The sequence below is a fragment of the Mytilus californianus genome, unplaced genomic scaffold (assembly GCF_021869535.1).
Source record: "Mytilus californianus isolate M0D057914Y unplaced genomic scaffold, xbMytCali1.0.p SCAF_1, whole genome shotgun sequence".
NCBI lineage: Eukaryota > Metazoa > Mollusca > Bivalvia > Mytilida > Mytilidae > Mytilus > Mytilus californianus.
The window spans coordinates 77,007,304-77,029,691 of record NW_026262581.1 but is presented as its reverse complement, the minus strand read 5'-3'; the positions used below and the strand labels follow the sequence as shown (position 1 = coordinate 77,029,691).

Below are 22,388 nucleotides of genomic sequence, written 5' to 3'. Positions count from 1 at the left end.
CCAAGGATTTTGTTTTTGTCCCGGCTGATAAGGCTGCCAATAATATTATTATTGTTTGACGTAAATTTTATATTGAGGTTCTGCAAAAGTAAATCACGCATTCACAAACATTCCAACTGACTCAATTTTCGGAAAATGACATCTGTAACAAACATAAACTTTTAGCTACCTGAGTCTTTACAAGCAGAACCGAATAACATGAAAGTTCCAACTATGGACTGGCTTCCACAGCTGCACAAAACACTTTACAAATATAGATTTATTTCGTCTTCAAGCCATTGTTCCACTACTAAACTGTCTATTCTACTTACTAGTACACTTCGTACAATTAAAAACCTGGTAATAAATTGTTCAAATAAGGACTTTGAAAATAGTGGGATTAATTACTTTTGGAGTGTTAAAAATTCGTTGGAAGTACTTGATAAATTACATGCTCATATTGGTGAATTCGAATCTGTTTTTAATTAGGTATGTGAATTTTTTCTTAATCAGATTACGAGGCAAAGTGGTTTATAGGGTAGAAAAACCAAAACTTTGAACAGATTCATATTCACCCTATATACCACTTTGCCTCATAATCTTATTAAGAAAAAAATCACATACCTAATTAAATGGGCATTTAAAAAGTTAGAATGCGAATATATATGTTGAAACTCTTTTAGGTATTTTTTTTAGTAACAGCATACAAAAAAACTGTGTCAATTGGACCTGCTTTGATACGATAAGTGCACTTGAATTTTTACTAGATAACATTTTTGTTCGCCCGGGAGATTCCGTATATCGTCATGTTATCGGAATTCCAAAGGGGACTAACTGTGTTTCACTTATTGCGGACCTGTTCATGTATTGTTACGAGTTACAATTTATGACTAAAATCAGCAAAGACCCATCGAACAACATCTGATACAAAATTTATTACACTTTTAGATATTTGGATGTTATATTGGCTCTCAATAATGACGACTTCAATATGTACACTAAAGAGATTTATCCTGCTGAACTGACTTTAAATAAAGCTAATACCAACAATGAAAACTGTCCTTTCCTAGATCTTGATATATATATCTTAAGCGGGAAGCTTAATGCTAAAATTTACGATAAAAGAGACGATTTTTCATTTCCTATTATTAATTATCCATTTTTATATGGTGACGTACGTTACTTTGGCACCATCTTATGGTGTTTATATATCCCAACCTGTTCGATTGGCTCGTGTATGTAACAACGTATTTGATTTTAACGAAAGAAATCTCTGTATTACTGAAAAATTATTACACCAGGGTTTTCGATGTCACAAACTTGTCAAAACATTTACTAAATTTTATCATCGGTACAAGGACGTTATTCGTAAATTTTATATCAATCTTATACGTTCAGGTATTTCACATCCCATCTTTTATATGGTAATATTCTATACCAAACACAAACATGTCGTCGTTTACCTCAAAAGCTAACCAAACCTTTAAACAGACTTATTAAGAAGGGATATAGTTACGATACTATTGTCAGGTCATTAAAGATTGCATTTTTTTGGAATTAATATTGATTCACTTATAGGGTCTTTGAATCGTAAATCAACACATTTATTCTAAAACCAGTTGTTGGCATGATACGGGTTATGTTCTTCTCGATATTTTATTATGGTATGATCCTAAACCCCTAACGGGAGGGATTGTACTTGATTTTCATGTAATTAAGACATAATCTTTCAAGCAGTTTAATTGAGGTCTGTTTCTGGCATGTCAGTAATTGCTGGTAGTCCTTTGTATATTTATGTTTATCATTGTCATTTTTCTAAGTTTCTTCTGTTTCCTATTCTAACATCGGACTCGGACTTCTTTTTAACTGAGTTTTACTATGCGTTGGTTTATTCCGCATTTGCTAGAGGTATAGGGGGAGGGTTGAGATCTCACAAAACATGTGTAACCCCGCTGCATTTTTGCGCCTGTCAGGAACCTCTGGCCTTTGTTAGTCTTGTATGTTATTTTGGCTCATTTATATGTTTCGGAGTTTAGAGTGACGTCCATTTTCACTTAACTAGTTTACATTATTGTTCAGGGGTCAGCTGAAGCCCGCCTCCAGGTGAGGAAATTTCTCATTGATGGCCTTGTGCTGGGGGGTAGTTGTCTCTTTGACACATTCCCCGTTTCCATTCTCAATTTTATTCGAATGTCGTGAATGGGTCCATGCACGAATTACCATATTTGAAACCGTCCTAGAAATTTGTCAACGTTTTCACTATTTTGAACGATCTCTTCTGTATGAATGAACACTTACGTAAATGTCGTCTTATGCAAAAAGCTCTTTGAAATAACAGACGATCATATATAAAGGCTGTCAGTTTGTAATCATATATCCAACATGTTAAGTCACAAAATTATCAAAATGCGCAAGTGCCTGTTTTTTTTTTATAAAGCGTTATTACTTCATCCTTATGCATTTGCTTCTGTACTTATTTCAACTTAATGTTTACTATATACTCCATTATTTAAATTTTGGTATGAATCTTTCAAATTTAAATCAATTATAAAATTTCTGCTATGAATAATTTGAAATTATATAATTCCTATAAATTACAGATTATAGCCGACTATAGCAGGAAGCAATTGATATCAGCTACTAAGACCTGGATGACTACACATGAGCGCGGAACCAGTATATAGTAACTCTGTGGTATGATTGCCAATGAGACAAAGAGAACAAATCAAATGACGTAGATGTAAGCAACTATAGGTCACCGTACTTATGCCAATAAAGCATATTTCTCACGACACCAGTTCCGTGCCCGGGCCTCCTTACAGATCGACATATAACTTACAAATTTAGTGAATGTGTGGAGTTAATCTAAAGATAACCTTGCCACTTAAATTTTAAAAGACATTCACATAGTCTACGGAACTTCCAATTTATAACAATAATCTTTTTCATCTTTTGGTAAAAACAAATGATATACCATGGATGAATAGTTCCTCTTCAGTTTAGTATAAGAGGTTTTAAACTTAATAAATTATAATGCGACATTGTATAGATATAATTTGATTCATTATATTATAATCATAAATTAAAAGGATATAAATGTCACATTATATAAGATTTTCTTTGCGAAGACAAATTAGATTTCGTCGCAAGAGAAATATGGCACTTGGCCGACATTTAACAAATTAGTCATGATTTTATCAGTTAACTGATTAGTTTACAAAAACAAACAGCCTTAAAACAAAAGATCCCAAATTCAGATTTAGAGATATAACTTATATGATTGAGATGGAGTCAAGCCAATTTAAATTTCGAAGTACTTTATAACTTTAGAAAATCTATATTTGCGGCCATTTTGTTGTGTTTTATATAAGGACAAGATGGATAAGGAACAGAAAAAAAGGATAACTTCAAACATAACATTTTTGAAGGAAAGACTTGGATATTTAGATCCGATTCTAGAAAGACTGGTAGACAAAAATGTGATAACCGTCGAACAGAAAGATAGGGTGGAGAAAGTTAGCCCTCCAACACCACACAGAAAATTCAACGAATTCATTCAGTTGTTACTCAACTCACACGACCCTAACTCTTTCAATATTTTTATTGAAGTTTTGGAAGATGAACGATTTTTCAACATTGTAGAAAAACTGCAGAAAGATAGTAAGTTTATAAATTTTGATTGTCATTCGTAAATTCGTATCAGTAAAATTTCAGTGTTATTGATGCTTCTACGAATGAATTAATTGTAATGAAAAAAAAGTTACATATAACTTGGATATACACTAGATAAACACTATATTTATACATGGGATGCAATTGTCGGCAATTTGTACATTTTCCCTTTGATCCTACTGTCTTATTTTTTTAAACATGGACAGCACTTTTCGAATAAAGTCACGAACAATAAACTATAGAGTCCGCAATACATTACTATGTCGAGAATTCATTTAGGCACCGAATAAAACATCTTGAAAAGACACATTTCCAGTGCGTATGTATGGATATCAGGCGAGTTTAAAGAGGGACAAAATAATGGAGCATCGTTTATACTGTTCTTGATGCGCCTGGTCTTGAAAAGTGTGTTAGATCTTCATTTAATGAAAATTGTTTAAAAAAAAATATTCTATAGACAGACCTGTTTGAGACGATGAGCTTTTACTCTTATTCAAATAATGATGCAGGGTCATGCCCAATAAAAAATTAGTAGGAGTTGCAAAGACGTCAAGTCTCCCGAGTAATAATAATTTTGTATTACCCTTGCCAGTATGAGAAAGCACATATATCTGTCATCAAAGAAGTTTATAAGTAGTAACTAGACGGATGTCTTTAGTGGAGCAGGACACTAACTAGTCCAAATAATTATGACGTCTTGAAAGACTATTTTATTTGTTTGCTGTGACGTATTCCTACCGACGTCGTAAGAAGGCGTCACGTCACAGAAAAAAAATAAATATCCTTTCAAGACGTTACAATTATTTGTACTAGACACTGACTGATCCTTCCAGAATACATAGGTTTATCCTCGGTTTTGTTTTGGTATGGTACGTTTTGCTTTATCTATCTTTAATTTTCAATGTTACTTTTTATCCACTATTTTTCTTTACTTTCGGCCATGGTGTTGTCTGTAATTTTTCGACTAAGGATTTTGATTGGCCCTCGGCAAATTCTTCCCCCTTTTGTTTTGATACAAATTAATATTTCGCTGTATTGTAGTATTGCTGGAGTGTAAGTTTACTTTTATTCACTCAGGATGGATTTTTCTTTACCATTTTACCACACTTCTATAACCTATGGGAACTATGACAACCACTGTCCGACTGTTATACATCTCCAGTATTGATGACCAACTACAAACTGCTACACATCTTGTTATCCACACTTTTTCCCTGTACAAAAATTGACTGTATCCAATACATTGGTTAAAATAATTGTTTTTGGTTTTCAGCATGAACAAGAATGAAATGTACGCGACAATATCTTTTCAATCCGATACTTAACTAAAAATCTAACTTGAAGGAGTACCATCAAATTATGTTTTTATTGTATGTGCGTTCTAAGGTCTTTAATGTTTTTCATATGTTATGATAGATAGATACAGCATCATATTAAGAATGTATGATTTTGTCAAAGGAGACATATAGATGTTATGCTTTTATTGTCAACTGATCACCTTTTTGGTCGTTAATCATGTTTAAATGTCATTTCGTTTAATGATCCCGATTCCATATAACAACAGAGCATGGCAGCACATCGATTAATGAACGTAATAGTACACACAGCAGAAAACGTGAAGAGAAAAAAAAGTAAATAATTGAACTAAAATTATATTTCCATCAACAATAGTTGTTATCAATAGTTATGAAATAGTGATGTGCAATATATATTCAGTAATAAAGGTCTTGTTTACTTTTCCCTTTACGATATTAGTCTTAAGCTATACTGTTTTGCAAGTGTGGTCCTATGGCATTGCATTTGGAACTTTTAGTTATCTTTTTTTTTTGCTGCATCATTGGAGGACGTTTTTATAAAATATCTTTATTATCTTAATTTCAGTTTCTACACGTACAACAAGCCGAGCAAAATCTTCATATGCACGTGAGAGTGCTATATCTAGTGTAAGCGTTCAGCAACAGAGACCACCAACCAGTCAATCTACAGCTCAGCCCAGACGACAACAACAGACATTTAACCGAGCTAAAACACAACTAAACACAACGTCTGGACCATTTGAATATGATTTTGAAGAACAAGTAGTTATGGTAAATTTAAAAATAGTTTGACTGTCCTATGAAATGCACGATTGCTTCTTTAGAAATAATCTTAATTTCAAAGATTTGCAATTAAAATATACATTTAATTTAGAAAACAACAAAAAGACAGGAGAAAACATGGAAATGAAACAGACATTATATAAATAACACATAGCAGAGAGGGTGATAGAGCAGGTTGTTACCCCGAGAAAACATTGTCAACTGAGGCGAAGCCAAGGTTGACAATGTCTTTTCGAGGGGTAACAATCTGCTCTATCACCCTCTCAGATATGTGTTATTTAATTTATTATACGGAATGTTCTGTTATTACTGTCGATTAAATTTCAAATTCAAAGTAATAAACTTTATTATACTTCACGTTAAAATGCCATATTTTGATTGGCTAATACGAGGGTGTTAATTTACTCTATTACCCTTCATGGAGACGCTTGATCAAGTGTGCGCTTTATTAAATACGACTCTATCCTATGGCAAATACTCTATTACCCTTCACGGAGACGCTTGATCAAGTGTGCGCTTTATTAAATACGACTCTATCCTATGGCAAATACTCTATTACCCTTCACGGAGACGCTTGATCAAGTGTGCGCTTTATTAAATACGGATGGTTGTTATGTACAAGACGTCATAGTTTATTACTTTGAATTTGAAATTTAATCGACAGTAATAACAGAACATTCAGTATAATAAATTAAATAACACATATCTGAGAGGGTGATAGAGCAGATTGTTACCCCTCGAAAAGACATTGTCAACTTTGGCTTCGCCTCAGTTGACAATGTTTTCTCGGGGTAACAATCTGCTCTATCACCCTCTCAGCTATGTGTTATTTATATAATGTCGTTTTGTACATAACAATCACCCATATTTATTAAAGTGCACACTAAAGCAAGCGTCTCTGTAAAGGGTAATAGAGTATTTGCCGTGGGATAGAGTAAATTGTCTCCCTCGTATTAACCAATCAAAATCTGGCATTTTGACATGAAGTATCATAATATAAAAAAATGAAATATATATTTCCTTCTGTAAAACTAAATATTTATAGTTGATCTTTTTATTTCCGTCATTCGTACCATATTTGAAACGTCGTTATAAGTGTATCAGACTAACAATATGTTAAGAAAATTATTGAATAATTAAACTACTAGCCTCATACTTTTAAACAGTTTATAATTAAAGACTTTATTTTATTTGAATATTTATGGTGAGGGATGTGGCCTTATATTTCAATAAACCGAAAACGTTAAAACGCGTAGGCGATAACCATTTCTGCCATTAGCGTTTCCAAGTCGAAAACACTATATGGCTGTATCGAGCCACCATAGAACGTACCCATACTCACCAATCTGTTGTAACTAAACTGTAAAACTGCAATTCAACTCACCTCAGTAAATTATAAACTTTATTTTTACAGTCTCCTATGGGCGATTATGGGGCATCAGGAGGAGTTTATGACAGCTATTGCACATCTCCAAACATACCAGAGCGAACTGGTTCAGCTTCTTATGCTGATAAGGTAACGTCTGCAATAGGATCAATGTTTGCGGAATTTAGCGGGAAACTAACTAATGATTTGTTGGATGGATTCGATAGACGTCGACATGAAGAGAGACTTGATCTTGAGATCCGAATGGAAAAGAAAATCGACGATGCGATAGAAAACAAACTTGATGAGAAAATCAAAACTTTCCAAACAGGATGGGAGAAAGAGAAAACGGAAATGATAGAAAGAAGCGAACTGGCTCTAAACCAATTGCAAGACACCATTGAAAACATGAGAGCTCAGTCCGATGCTTATATGGAACTCAAGGCTAAATATGACCAGCTACAACAGACACATTCACAGATGAGAGATAAGGAGAATGAAAGATGGCAGCGTCTTACAGCAGTCAATAAAGAAAATTCCGGACTTAAGAATGAGGCAGAGGTTTTGAGATCGGAGTTGATGCTTGTACGGGAACGTGTTGACGAACTGGAAGCTGATAATAGAGCTCTTAAAGATAATGAAATACAAGATCAGCACCGTATAAACCAACTATTGGCAGAGAAAGAGGATATTATTCTTGAGCTAGAAAGGGCAGAACGAGACAAGATTGATTTGAAGAACAGAGTTGATACAATGGCAAGAGAGATAGAAAAGCTGATGTACCAACAAAATGAACGTGCAATGAAAGATGACCGTGCGTATCAAGAAGCCCTTAAGAAACAGAATGAGCGATTGGATGAATTATACAAAGTAGTTCAGGCCTTGACAGAGAGGGAACGACAATCCAAGAGTTTATTCATTGGAGGGAATTCGTTGTCAAAGACACAACGCCAATCGGCTCAAGTCAATAGACAAAATAGATAGGACTACTTGATTTTGTTTTCTCATTTACCAACTTTAGAGTCCAAGGATTGTTCCTAGATTGTTATTGTTAATATTTTTTATGTTATTCAGAATTTTAGCACCGAAATCAAATTTTTTTGCAGTTTCGACTTTTAATAAATTTAAATATAAAACGGCAATTAATGATTCAAACTGATCTGAAAATTAATTCTAAAGATATTAATTGGTCAAATTCAAGATTTCATACAATTATTAGGTGTTTTCATTGAATAAATCGAGTATTATTCATACGTAGATTACTCTCAAAGGAAATATCTGAATACTGTTTAAACCATCACAAGGACATTTAATAATTCCAAAATATATGTTCCTATGGTTTGCTGTTACACCACTGTCCTAGGTTGGAGAGCTCACAAACATGTTTAACCCACATGATTTATGTACATGCCCCAAGTCAGAAGACTGTAGTTCATTGGTTGTCGTTGTTTGCTGTCTTCCTTATTTGTTTTTCTTTGTTTTTCGTTGTACAATAATTCAGGCCATTTGTTTTCTCTTTTGAATTGTTTCACATTTTGTCATAATGGGACGTTTTACAGATTAAGACCAAGTGCAGTTATATTTTCATAACTCTGCCCATACTGTAGTTTGCGGTCGGTGGTGAAAACAAGAACCAGTTCGATACTAGTATTTAAATTTCAGTTCCAATAATATGGAATTTTCGCGCTAATATATATAGTTCTAGCTCATATTGCAGCTATTACATGTATATATTTGTAGATATATGTTGTAAAGAATTTGCTCCAAGCTAGGGTGGTAATATGCATTTTATGTCTTAAATGGTTAAATTGATGGTTGTTTCTATTCTTTACAATTATGGTTCAGTGTAAATTTGTAAACATTCATCTATAACATGATTGTTAAAGATATATACTTTGTTATTTTGTTAATATTTCATAAAATATTTGTTATTTTATTCTAATAAATAAGATACTAATCTTTTGGAATATGATCACATATCTTCATTGTGACCCTCACGCTGGTTCTACTCAGGACAAGGTCTTTGTTTCCAATATATACAAATATCCCAATACGAAGATTTGTGACGCACGTTGAAAATTCGCCAGTGATGATAGATATATGTAAACCTTTGTATATCAAACAAAACATAATGTTTGACTAATAACAATGCTTTACATTTAAATACTAGAATTGTAATCGACTATTTTATGTATCTTAGTACAGTATGATAAAGGTTGGAATGTTGAGTATGAAATTATGTAGACTGAAAAATCTTCAATATAGATATAGAACGATAGAAGAGGGTCTGGCTAGGTGGTCCTTCATTGCTATATTCTTTAATTTATTAGGCAATTTTTCTCTATCCTTTATTTTTTTGCCCTTTATTCTCAATTTTTATATTGTAGCACTCCATCATTCTTTATTCTTCTTTTTTGCCTGTTTTTCTCAATTCTTAATTTTTTGTTATTCTGTACCTTTATTTTCTATTCTGTAAACCCCATCCACACCCTTTGTCATAGCTTTTATTCGATTCGAATAATGTTTAGAAACATAAAATAATAGTACTATTGATCCAACAAGTAAAACAAATATAAAGATAAAGAAAAGTAAAACTAAAAGATCTTCTGTTTAGATAAAGATTTTCAATGCGTCAATTACTTCCAATGTGCGACCCAGTTCTGTCTCTATCCTACAAACATATACTGCACTGCCAAATGTAACATGGTTTATATGACATACTGTTCTGCTTTCCTTTTATACCTGTTACCCTTTTGCATGAAAATGCACTTGGTTCATAGGGCAAAATCTGTACAATTATAGGTCCTCGGATGTTTTAAAACTGTATTGAAATCAAAGCCTGGTCGGTGCGATCTGTCTTGAACATCCATACATAGACCATCATATTAAATAATTTCTTTACAAAAGAGAGGCAAAACATACCAAAGGGATAATCGAACGCATATGTCAACAACGAACTGACAATGCCATGTCAAAAACTTACAAATGATTTATCATTGGTAGATGTTGGAAGTTCTTTTCAAGAATTGAAAAGGATATATATGGCGCCTTGTTTAGATGTGTCTTACTTTTGTACATCTTATCATAGCAGAATTTTGTTATGCAAATGAGGCATAGTCAACAGTTAGGGTAGTTGTCTCATTTAAGCACTTGTCAACTTTTGAAAATCTCCATTGGGACTTTTTGTGCATGACCACAATTTCGGAGTTTAGTGTGACATCCATTTTCGCTGAACTGTGCACATTTTTGTTTAAGGGCCAGCTGAAGCTCGCCTCCGGGTGCGGGATTTTCTCGCTGAGTTGAAGACCCATTGGTGGCCTTTGGCTGTTTTCTGCTCTTTGGTCGGGTTGTTGTCTCTTTGACACATTCCCCATTTCCAATCTCAATTTTATTAGATACATTGATATATTGATATGTATTATGAACATCCCTTTTTGTTACTGTAACAAGTTTGCCTCGCTGTTTTCACGGTAGGATCGACACTGTAATACATATTGATGTTGTTTGATTTTCACAGCAAATAGAAATGGTATATTAAATTTGGATTGTCTGTATTTTCTTACCCTCTGAGAATATACGTTCACACTCTTGGTCTTGAGAAATTATTATTAGTGTTCTGATCCTAAAAGTGAACTACCTTGAAACGTCATTTAAAACATCGATATATTAACTTTGAAGACTTTGTTACAGAAGGCATGTAATATTCCGAAGCCTTTGTTGTAGAAGGCATGCGGTATTTCGAGGTCAATGTTGCAGAAGGCATGGTATATTCATAGCGTGTATTTTTTCAACCAGCCACTGCAGTAATCATTTGTTTCCCATGTTTGTAGGTACCGGCATGAAGCAACACGTTTTTTTTAGAGAGGTAAGAACCATTTTGAAGATGACTACATATATGTTCAAATTGTGGTTAGCACAACCCTGTTAATTTTTTCTCATTTGTGACACTACCGAATGGGACATATCACCGAATTAGTACTTACTTTGAACAACATGCCGGGCTCGACTGATCAAGCAGAATCTGTTTAGCCTTCCGTTGGAACTGAGATCCTTCTAAGTTTTGGTGGAGTTCGTGTTGCTCAGTCTTTCATTTTTTATACAGTGTTTAGGGGACTTGTCTTTTCGTCGTCTTTTGAGTTTTTTTTTAAATGACGTTTTCGGTTTCTCTACGTTAGAAGATATATGACCGCTTTTGAGAAGCATTGTGTTGAGGTGTTTTCAAGTTTTGCAAGTATTGAAAATTTAGCTGTTTGTTTGCGTCTCTCTTTTCTTTTTAAGGCAAAATATCTATGAAATGATGATTCAAATGGTGATAAATACTTTATACATTCCGTTTTTTTTTATCATATGTCTTTCGTTTAGGCATACTACTATAACCAAGTTGCTCACAAAAGAGACCTCCGATATAAGTATTCGGTTAACAAAAATTGGATGAGCAACGAATGTGATAACACATCACACAATATAGCAATCTCACATGAAGCTTCAAACCCTCGCGTATTGACCTCGTTCGTAGGACTACATAGAAAATATGGCAAATTTTACAAACAGGAACAATTATCAGCATACTGAAGTCAACAAGGGTCAAACTGCGTAGAAATGTTAAATCATTTCACAAAATCAAACTATATTTGGCCAAAATACACGGTGTATAGGTAAATAATGAGATAAAACAGCAAATTCTTTTTATTCAACAAATGCTTTTAACAGTAATATTGTAATGGTTCTGGTTCCAAATTGTAATATTTACATCACAGGCTTTAGCTATTTAAATAAAAACAAGATTTCACACAGAAAGGTTCATGATTTAAACGAAAATGTTACATGATAGATATAAATGATCAAAATTATTTTTGACTTTTTAGCCCTAAACTGAATTTTTTAGACGCGGACTAAAATAATTTTTTTTAAAGTTGGAGTCACCCATTCGAAAGTTTTACAAACGCCGTCACGAGTTGGTTGACCGTTATGAAATGTCTTTCCGAGATGACCACGGATATGTTCTAATTGTCGTAACCATAACCTCGTCCTCTTTTCCTAGACTGACATCGCTGAATGACACTTTATCGTCTAATTTGTACTAAATATGAACAAAATGAACGGTAAAACATGTGGATCTGCTCACCATTCCAGAGCACATGAGATCACCGTCGTTTTTTTTTTAAGTGGGGTTCATTTTGCCCTTTTGAAATCTTTGTTATAACGACTGTTTAACAAGTGGGGCGATTTCTCATTCTCATTTTTTGATTTAATATTTTCAAACATATAATTACAAAAGGATGGCATATAAAACCGTAATCAATTGACGAAATGTCGTGAATTATTTAAAACGGCCATTCACATGGAAAACAACATTTCACAATGCATTGTGACACTTTGGCTTGGAAAGTAAATGCAGAATAATGTGCCGCGATATTTGTAATATTTCAAAGATATTTTTAGTGTACAGTTGCATAATTTTCATGTATAACAAATTCTTTGAACAATGACTGTTTTCTTTCAAAGCAAATATTTATCAAAGGTAAAAAAAAAAAAGCTCATTCATTTCTACACATAGGCCTATGCAAATTATTAAAACGTTTGCATTAGAATGATAAAATAAAAATAATAATTGATATTTGATATTTGAGAAGAACTTATATTCCCACGAAGCAGATATTAATAAGGACTTTTTAGTCAAAACGGGTATTAATATCGAGCTCGGTTAATTTAATCTAATCGTAACATAAAACAATTTGACGACGTTTGACTTTGATTATCGCATCAAATACCGTTTCGAATAATGATACTATTATGTTTGAAGTGTTTACAAATAACTTAAAATATTACGAGGTTGTATTTCATAATTTTATTCGACTAGTCTCGTTTGTATGTTTTTTATCTTGAAGATCCATGTGTCTATTGTAGTTTATATGTGTAAGTTTGACTAGAATATTAATATTTCTCTTAAATATATTAGAATTGGTTCAACATACTTTTTTTAAATTGTTCATTTAAGAATTTCTATTTTAGGCGATTTTTTATGAATAAATAAATTAACTTTAAGGAAATTTAATGGCAAAATTCTATTGAATTTGGATGCAAAACAGAAGCATATGATGTTGTTGTATTTCATTTCTATAATCTATGAATTCAAAAGTGTTAATCAAATCTTTAAAAAATGCAACAGATTTAATTAACACTTAAAATTTGAGCGACGTTCAACGTGAATGGACGTTTGTGCAACACAGTCCAGATTATAATATCGGTATCACCCTCAAAATGCTATTGACTGACCGATAAGTTTTAAAAAATACGAACACAAAATTTTATAAACTTCATGCGTCCGAATCTCTTTTCTGGATTTACCTTCATCCGGAACGCCCAAAGCCGAATACTTAAAAGCTAAGAATTTATAAGAATCGAAACAGCTGAAGAGTTATATGACCAAAAATAACATAAAAAATTAGCCAAATCCATCTATGGTCAACTCTGGCTGAGAGAGTTGAAACCTTATGTTTTTTTTCTAATTTATAAATGGGCAATTTTAGAAAGGTTTGTGATAAATCATGTCAGTACCGAAGTACTGACCACTGAGCTGATGATAAACCCGGGGACTGATGGTCTACCATTTAAAATATCGTTTAATATTTACTCACATCCATGGTCTTTATAATTTAAATAATAAAAATTTAATAATCTTATCAAAAATCTAGTAAATTAATAAATAAACATATTCTACCTGAACATATATTTTGATATCTAAACTTTTCAATTTAATTTTGCCTGTTTTCCAAAAAAAAATTCATTCCTATCAAACTTTAGTTGTCCGTGTATATTATTAGCAACCTGGCAGCTGTATCTACTTATTTTGAATACTAATTAAAAACAAGATACCGGAAATAAACATGGCAATAGGCAGGAGAAAGAAAAAAATTACAATATACAGGAGAGAGAAAACATGCATATATACAGGCGAGAGAAAAAACTTCATTATTTAAAGATATTTACCATTTTATCAACTGAATTAATCAGATCCTCTATGGGAATATAAATTGTAAATTCGCGATCTACAAACGATTTAAACTAACGTTTCAAGAATTTAAAAAAGAAAGAAAAATGAAAATCATAACAAATGCTGATTCATTAAAATGAATCGTTGTAAGAGTACTGTACTATTTATTGTAAGAATTTGTCATAAATATTTTATTGGTGATAGTATAGGGTATCATTGGAGAATATATCATCTCCTTCTGATAGGAAATAAATTTTCACGAAATTGGGCATAGAGATATATTGGGGTTACATGTAATAAATCAATGACAAGGTACTTAATTTTACAAAAATCTGTTAAATGATATTGATGATATATATGTAGTGATCAGTTTAATCAAATCTATTAACAAACTAACAATAAATGAGATTTCCTTTTATATTTAAATCTGTCATCAACAATGGGTTGATGTTATCTTAAAAGTATTTTATCTCGTTTTCATTTTTGAATCGCCCCGCTTTATACTACTATGCGTTGCAATAATTACAATAATAGCAATTAAGGTCATGCATATTACTATAAAACTACCAGCTGCCATATCCATGCATATATCCTATTATATAATTTTTTAAATGCCCGAAACGACATCATGTACGGGGGATTTCGCCATACAAGGAAATTATACATTTCTTGTAAAATTTCAGCAGTATCGTTATTTTTCAAACGAAAAATTGCTTCCTGAATTGATATAAGTTGATTCTAGTTATCTACACACAACATTGCTCCCATTCAAGTTTGGCTGTCCATACACCAAGAGAGCCTTGCATCATACCATTATATGTGGCTGAAATTGAAATTGTTACCTTTGCAATTTGTATTTGTACTAGAATTCAAGATTTAAGGCCAATTGTAAAATGGTGAAGAAGGGATGTATGTGGTATACCAATTTATTACGCATAATCTCTGTATGTACTTATAAAGCTATTGTTAAGCATAAGCAAAATTGCCAGAATGTTATTGTTGTATTTCATGGATTTGTTAATTCAATGATTATTCAGTAAGAAAATTGTACAGCAATCATTTCATTCCAAAGGAAAAACATTTTTTAGAACTAGAACACATTATTTACTTCTAACTGTTGTTCAATCGTATGTTACTGGTTTAAATTGGCATGACAAGTCCTTTTGGAGTAATCGGAAACATCTTCGATAGAGACCAATAGTCAGAAGCAATATAAATGGACACGTGTTTCAGTTAAATAAAACAATGATGGTGTCGTATCGCTTAACACCAAAGTTTGAAAATCCAAATTTATAAAAAGTTGTTGAGATTCAAAGGAAATACCTACACAAAACAGCTAAAACATTCTAATGTTTGCTATGCTTGAGTCATTTGAAACGCAATACATTACATATAGTTTATAATCTAAGATGCTCAACCAAAACTATAATGGAATTCATGAAGGTTTCGCTTATGTTCTAGAATATGCATGTCAGTATTAAATAAAACATATACTGATACGCTATCATTTATCCCTCCATTTTGCATTATCATCGGGTATACTCTTATCATACAAAAATACATCAAAGTAACTTCGTACTTTATTAGGCCTTTTTAACATGTTTTTTATTCGAACGTTACTGATGAGCCTTTGTAGCCGAAACGCGCGTCTGGTGTACAACATTTTAATCCTGGTATCTATGCGAGAGTTTATTTAGCATACACACACATTATAAAAATAAGATTTGGTATGATTGCCAATGAGACAGCCATTCACCAAAGTTCAAATGAAGTGGATGTAATTAAGCAATTATAGGCAACCGTACGGCCTTCAACAATGAGAACAACACATACCGTATAGTAAGCTATAATAGACCCCGACATGACAAATATGAAGCAATTCAATTGAAAAAATTAACAACCTGATTTATAACAAAACAATTTACGAAAAACAAATATGACAGACATGAACCAATGACAATCACTGAACTGCTGGCTCCTATTTTGGGTCAGACACATAAAGAATGTGGCGGGGTTAATCATGTTTGTGGGCGCACAACCCTCCACTAAACTGGGACAGTAGTGTTAAAGCACAACATAATAACATAATGTAAATATCAGTTGAAAATAGCTTAACTCATTAGATCGATACAAAGCAGAAAAAAACATCTAACACAAACACAGACCGGACTTGGCAAAAAAAATGACACAAAGTATAGATCTGAGAGTACTAGCAGTTACTAAAAGCTAGTTAAAAGCAAGTAAAAAAAAAATCGTGTTTTGAACACTTTTCTGGAATACGAGTTTATGATCAACTACTTGAACCGTAGATTTTGTTTTTGATTGAAGATTTTCTTGATTTAACCGTTTTGTTTGACACATTACAACTTATTGGTTCTTCGAGGCATTCAAAACAACAGTTATGTTTAATTGCATGCTGATGTTCGGTGATGTCACTTTCATATTTCATTTTTGTTTTCATAAGAGTTAATCTTATTAAAGTTATACTCCATGTATTCTAGTAGTTCAGATTAAATTAAGGTAGCACCCCTAGGGTATCAAATTACTATACTCACCTCCCCAACCAGAAATTTGATAATCGGAATGAGGTGCTGACGGATTATCTAAATTTGTAGTTAGCCATGGCACACGTTTAGTAAACTGGAATGATGTTTTGTCTCTAGAGGTTAAATATGTTTCACGTGATGCAGATTGCCATGTTTGACCACCATCAACACTCATTAGAGTTGTTGATTTATCAATACCATAACCAAACCATTTATTGTCTTCCGAATCATATCCAATTACACTTGCAAGTATGCTGCTTAATCCTGAAATAATATGCACAATTGATCAAACTGTTAATTCGTAGATACACCGTTTATTTAGAAATATTACTCATTAGTCCTTTTTCGGTTAAATGTGAATAAACCCGCTCGAAGCGCTTTCCTCATTACAAATATTATGAACGCATTTATGAATTGGTTAAGCATTCAAGTGTTTACCAAAATATATTTACAATATGAAAAACATTTCATATATTTAGTATCACCAAACCGATATCATTACGGCTATAACTTTAACAAAAATTGGATTACTGCTGGATAATAAATATGACGTTGAGTAACACGACAGGTAATTGCAGGACATGTCAACTCATCTGTCTCACTTCGTTTGAAGTTGTATGTTTTTTCGATTGTTTCCGCCCTTATTTGTGTATGTATTAGCAATCCCTTCCTATTTTCTTCGATTGTTTCCACCCTTATTTGTGTATATAGTTGTATATGTGTTAGCAATCCCTTCCTATTTCCGCCCTTATTTGTGTATGTGTTAAAAATCCCGTCCTATTATCTTCGATTGTGTCCGCCCTTATTTGTGTATGTGTTAGCAATCCCTTCCTATTTTCTTCGATTGTTTCCACCCTTATTTGTGTATGTGTTAGCAATCCTTTCCTAATTTTCTTCGATTGTTTCCACCATTATTTGTGTATGTGTTAGCAATCCCTTCCTATATTCTTCGATTGTTTCCGCCCTTATTTGTGTATGTGTTAGAAATTCCTGCTATTTCCCGTCCTTATTTGTGTATTTGTTAGCAATCCTTTCCTATTTCCGCCCTTATTTGTGTATGTGTTAGCAGTCCTTCCTATTTTCTTCGATTGTTTCCGCCCTTATTTGTGTATGTGTTAGCAATCCCTTCCTATTTTCTTCGATTGTTTCCGCCCTTATTTGTGTATGTGTTAGCAATCCCTTCCTATTTTCTTCGATTGTTTCCGCCCTTATTTGTGTATGTGTAAGCATTCCCTTCCTATTTTTTTCGATTGTTTCCGCCCTTATTTGTGTATGTGTTAGCAATCCCTTCCTATTTTCGCCCTTATTTGTGTATGTGTTAGCAATCCTTCCTATTTCCGCCCTTATTTATGTATGTGACATCACCGAATTAGATTTTTTTCCCAAAATGTGCACTTACATAAACAACATGACGGGTGTAACAAGGAGATCAGGATCTTCTCACTCTTCCGGATAACCTAGGATTACCCCCGATTTTCTAATTTGTGTTTTGTAGACTGTTGTTTGTCTTTTGGTTTTTTTTGCAATGTCTTCGACTTATGTGTTTTAATATACGTTTGGTATCTTCCGCCTCTCTTTTTGAAACAAAGATTTTGTAAACATTTTGAGGTATCGAATAATCATTTATCAAAATTACTGTACTACATCACTATTCTCTCTTGCAAAATTGGAACAAGCTACTGGCTGGAGGAAAAAGATTATATACCGGAATGATTTTTTTATATAAAAGCTATACCAGTAGTTCTTGATTAAAGTTACAAATGTATCAAACAATTTTGAATGAAAGTCAACGGTATCTCAATAAGTTGTTGTTCATCTTCCGTCTTATATTCTAAATACTAGAGCTTCAACAGCAATAGATACAATATTTAGACATACATTTTTCATCCCTTAATCAGCACAAAGCCTTACTGACATGAGAACTATTGAAACTGCATGTTTATGTCGCTACAATGTTTGTTTTGCAATATAATATGATTTAAGAATTGAGACTTCATGAGTCAAATTTATTGAAGCTAACAGATATAAAGGTTGAAACCATTAAATCGAAAAAACACCTTAATTTCTTATAATTTTTTATTCGTCGAGGTATAAACTTACGTGTCCATTCTGATCCCGTTGTAGAGGAATGGCACATTGACAGAGAATCCTTCCTGAAATTTAGGAGTTATAGTTTTAATGTTCATTTCTACAACTCTGTAATCTGTTGGTTTATCGAATGAACACGACGGGTGCCTTCCGGTAAACACATGAGATCACCCCCGGTTTTTGGTGGGGTTCGTATTGCTCTGTCTTTTGTTTTCTATGTTTTGTTTTTGTATACTGTTGTTTGTCTTTTTCATTTTTTGCCATGGCGTTGTCAGTTTATTTTCGGCTAATGAGTTTGAAATTCCCTTTGGTATCTTTCGCCTCTCTTCTACAAAATTCTCACCAACTACTCTATTGCTCACTGTGATTATGTTCGCATTATGTCGTATTCCTACAGAAGTGCATCACTTAACAAAAAGCTCCTCCGGGTAGATTATTCGTTGAACGACTGAAAGAAAAGCTCAAGAGTTGGAGACTCGGTTGGTCCGATAAGGTATAACAACCAAAAGATTCAATAAAAATCCAAAAAAACAATAAGATCTAACTGCTATCAAAGGATTATAAAATAATATATTTATGAACAATCTCTGCAAATATGTGGTTAAATACCATGAAAGCAATCACCTCATGCATCTCCCACTATTAAAAAAGAGAGTGTTTATAGAACAAAAATCTACATTTTTTAGAACTATCATGCGACATACAATTGACAATTACTTTTGAGAAAATGTTTCGTTGAGATGCTGTATTGGGTACATATACCCTTTTTTTTCTCTTATTGAAATAACTAAAATAATCAATTAATCTTCAACGTTTAGAAGAAGAAATTCTGCTTATTGCATTTTATCTCACTTTCATAATGATAACGAGGGAATATTTGGGTACTTACACTTTCGGATTAACATCACATACAATGACTTTGCCATTTCCTACACCAAAGCTTCTTTCATAAAAATCTGCAATATGGAAAATACTTTACTGATGGTACTGTTAAAACAATATACGTATGCACAGAAATACAAGTAATTTTTAACTCGGTCATTGAATAAATATCATACATAATCATATCACTTATTAGGGTTTTTGTGATGTTTATTCACTGATTAATGAAATGAGATGCTTTCATTAATTTTTCTCATCTTACTGCAATAAAAAAAAAAATCTAATCATAAGACAAAATTATTTATGTCATTTCTGTTTGAAATTATAAAACTAACATTTTATCAATAGCTCCTTTTGCATATTTTTGTGTGATGCAAAGTAACAAATAATTGATACTAGTGGAAACAAAGCAATAACGCTTTAGGGGTATCAATTTTCGTAAATTTTGACACCATGAATTAATTCATGAAGTTCAAAGACGGTGATAGTTCTCATTCCGTGGTGTCACAATCGAGGAAAAGAGGACGGCATTATGGTTACGACAATTGAAACATATCCATAGTCATCTGAAACATATGTAATGCGTGTTTTTGCAACTACTTAGTGTATAGTTCATGGAATCTACAACTCTCAGGCGTACATACAGCTTCTGTTTTAGTTATATTTTCTTGTACAAACTGTATATATAAAGTAACATATTTATAACCAATAAAAGTATAAAAAAAGATATGTTGTCTTCATAATATTTACCTGTAGGATGGCTTCGTTTTGGAGCCACAGAACATATATCTGAAAGAATGCAAATCACAATTTCATATTGACTATTTGTGAAATACTAGTAAAGCAGAAACTTACAATGTAGCTTTCCATGAAACGTTTTAAAGACTATTTTCAACGTTTGTTATCAGTAACTCTGACTAAGTAAACGATACCAAAATTGAAAATTCTATTTCTTTTGTAGGTATAAACAATGAGCATGACAATCATGGAAATCAGTTAGGCAATCATGACTTAGGGTATGACATAAAGGTGCTGACTGTTGGACAGACATAGTGATTACTAAAGTTACCACCTACCCTGAATTTTATATGTATCCTTCTTTTAACGCATTTATTCTCAGATGGAATCCTTAAATATAAATTAATGTCCCAGAGACGCTTTTAGTAAAGTGCTATGTAATAGTAATACTCGTATATAAACATTGGCATTTAAATATAACTAAAGAAAAACGAATAAGTTAAATTTATAGATTTATAATAATATCCAAATTAATGAACGGACATTCGCCCAATAAGGTATGAAATAAAAACATATCTGGTAATCAAAATGGGAATTTGAACATTTAAAGGAAGACATAAGATCGCGACAATTCAATCGGAGAAAATTACTAGTACATAAACTGAAAAATAACTGTAACAATTGACTTCTTGCTTCCAAACAACCCATGATTTAGTGGAGTTAAACCTTTTAATGAGTGTTTCAATGTAGGAATAGTGGTATAACATAAAACAATGCTTGATTTTTGCCATCTCAAAATGATATAGACAAAAATGTCAAAGTCCTTGTATTTGTATCGGAAGACCCAAAAATCATCCAGTTTAACAATTAAAATGGCAGGTGCACAACTTCATATCCGTTAGAAGTTAAAATATTATATATATCCTTCATCAATCTTGTTCGAATTATGATTATCCATTTTCAGATGCGAATTAACTAAGCGTGACCGGGCCGACATTAAACAATCCCTTTGTGTCGCTACAGTTTTGGTGTCAAGCGACACGATGAAAGGTGAAAAGTAGCTTGACTGTATTGTAGTTACATGCTTAAAGGGTTTATATTTATAGATACATTAATGTTAGCATCAGTAGACAGCTTAGAGTGAAACAATATGGACCGAGGAATTCAACATGGAGGTTCACAGCTTTCAAAATTCATTTGACAAATAATATTCAATATTTGTAAACAAAACAGTCAATTGCAAATCATGAGCTAACAACTAAAACTTGTATACATTCACTGCAACTAACATATTATAATTTACGTCTTTATTGCTATAATCATCATTTGTTTACACGAAATTTCAATGCCGGATCGATAGATATTATCGTTTCTTTTGTTAATGCAGAAAGCATATTATTTCAAAACTTAAATAACATGGAATATATGTTCTTATTTAAAAGCATTAATTTGGTTTGATATTTCATCTGTGGTTATTTACCATTAGACATAAACAATTTTATCAATTTCCGTTTGAATACAGATATAAAATAAAAAGTAATATTTTACTCAAATGTTAAAATAAAACACATTATTTGTTTCAAAAAATAGATTTAATGATAAATATAAATGACTTTAGAATATTAATTTCATTCATTTAGTATCCCACTGAACCGATAGTGACGTATTTCAGACCTATTAAAATTCATAAATGTAGCCAACAAATCCAAAAAAGCATCAATTATTATTATACAGTATTTCTCATTAATTTCCAGAAATATAATTGAAGAATAGATCAATATTGATTTGGATAGAAATAAACAGCACTACTCGAAAAAACAAATATCAATGGTACTGTATGAACTGAACATTAGATGCGTCATGGTTGAGGTTTATTATAATTATAACTTTTATTATCAAAAGAAAAATTGCAAAAACAGATTCAAATTTCACAAAACAGTGGTTTTATGAAATAAAATATAAATTCATTCTTTCAACCTTTGTGTTCTATATAAGTTAAACAACCGGTACTCCGGGTAAAGCTC

At 32.4% G+C, this 22,388-nt stretch overlaps 2 protein-coding genes across 2 annotated transcripts in view; one reads left to right on the top strand and one right to left on the bottom strand.

The window, feature by feature from the left end:
* Positions 1-3,312: 3,312 nt before the first annotated feature.
* LOC127724259 (uncharacterized) lies at positions 3,313-9,088 on the top strand. The gene is made up of 3 exons (XM_052231200.1): positions 3,313-3,639; positions 5,533-5,738; positions 7,165-9,088. Exons 1-3 carry the CDS (start codon positions 3,357-3,359, stop codon positions 8,098-8,100), a joined length of 1,425 nt encoding a protein of 474 aa, XP_052087160.1. The 5' UTR covers positions 3,313-3,356; the 3' UTR covers positions 8,101-9,088.
* Positions 9,089-11,784: 2,696 nt separating this feature from the next.
* The window catches only part of LOC127724253 (uncharacterized), a 75,264-nt gene continuing 64,660 nt past the window's right edge, over positions 11,785-22,388 (bottom strand). The window contains exons 24-28 of the mRNA XM_052231191.1: positions 20,377-20,415; positions 19,634-19,700; positions 18,757-18,809; positions 16,666-16,920; positions 11,785-14,933 (exon numbers count right to left, since the gene is read on the bottom strand). Coding sequence (XP_052087151.1) covers positions 14,857-14,933; positions 16,666-16,920; positions 18,757-18,809; positions 19,634-19,700; positions 20,377-20,415 — 491 coding nt within the window. The 3' untranslated portion in view covers positions 11,785-14,856. The remainder of the gene's footprint in view (positions 14,934-16,665; positions 16,921-18,756; positions 18,810-19,633; positions 19,701-20,376; positions 20,416-22,388) is intronic.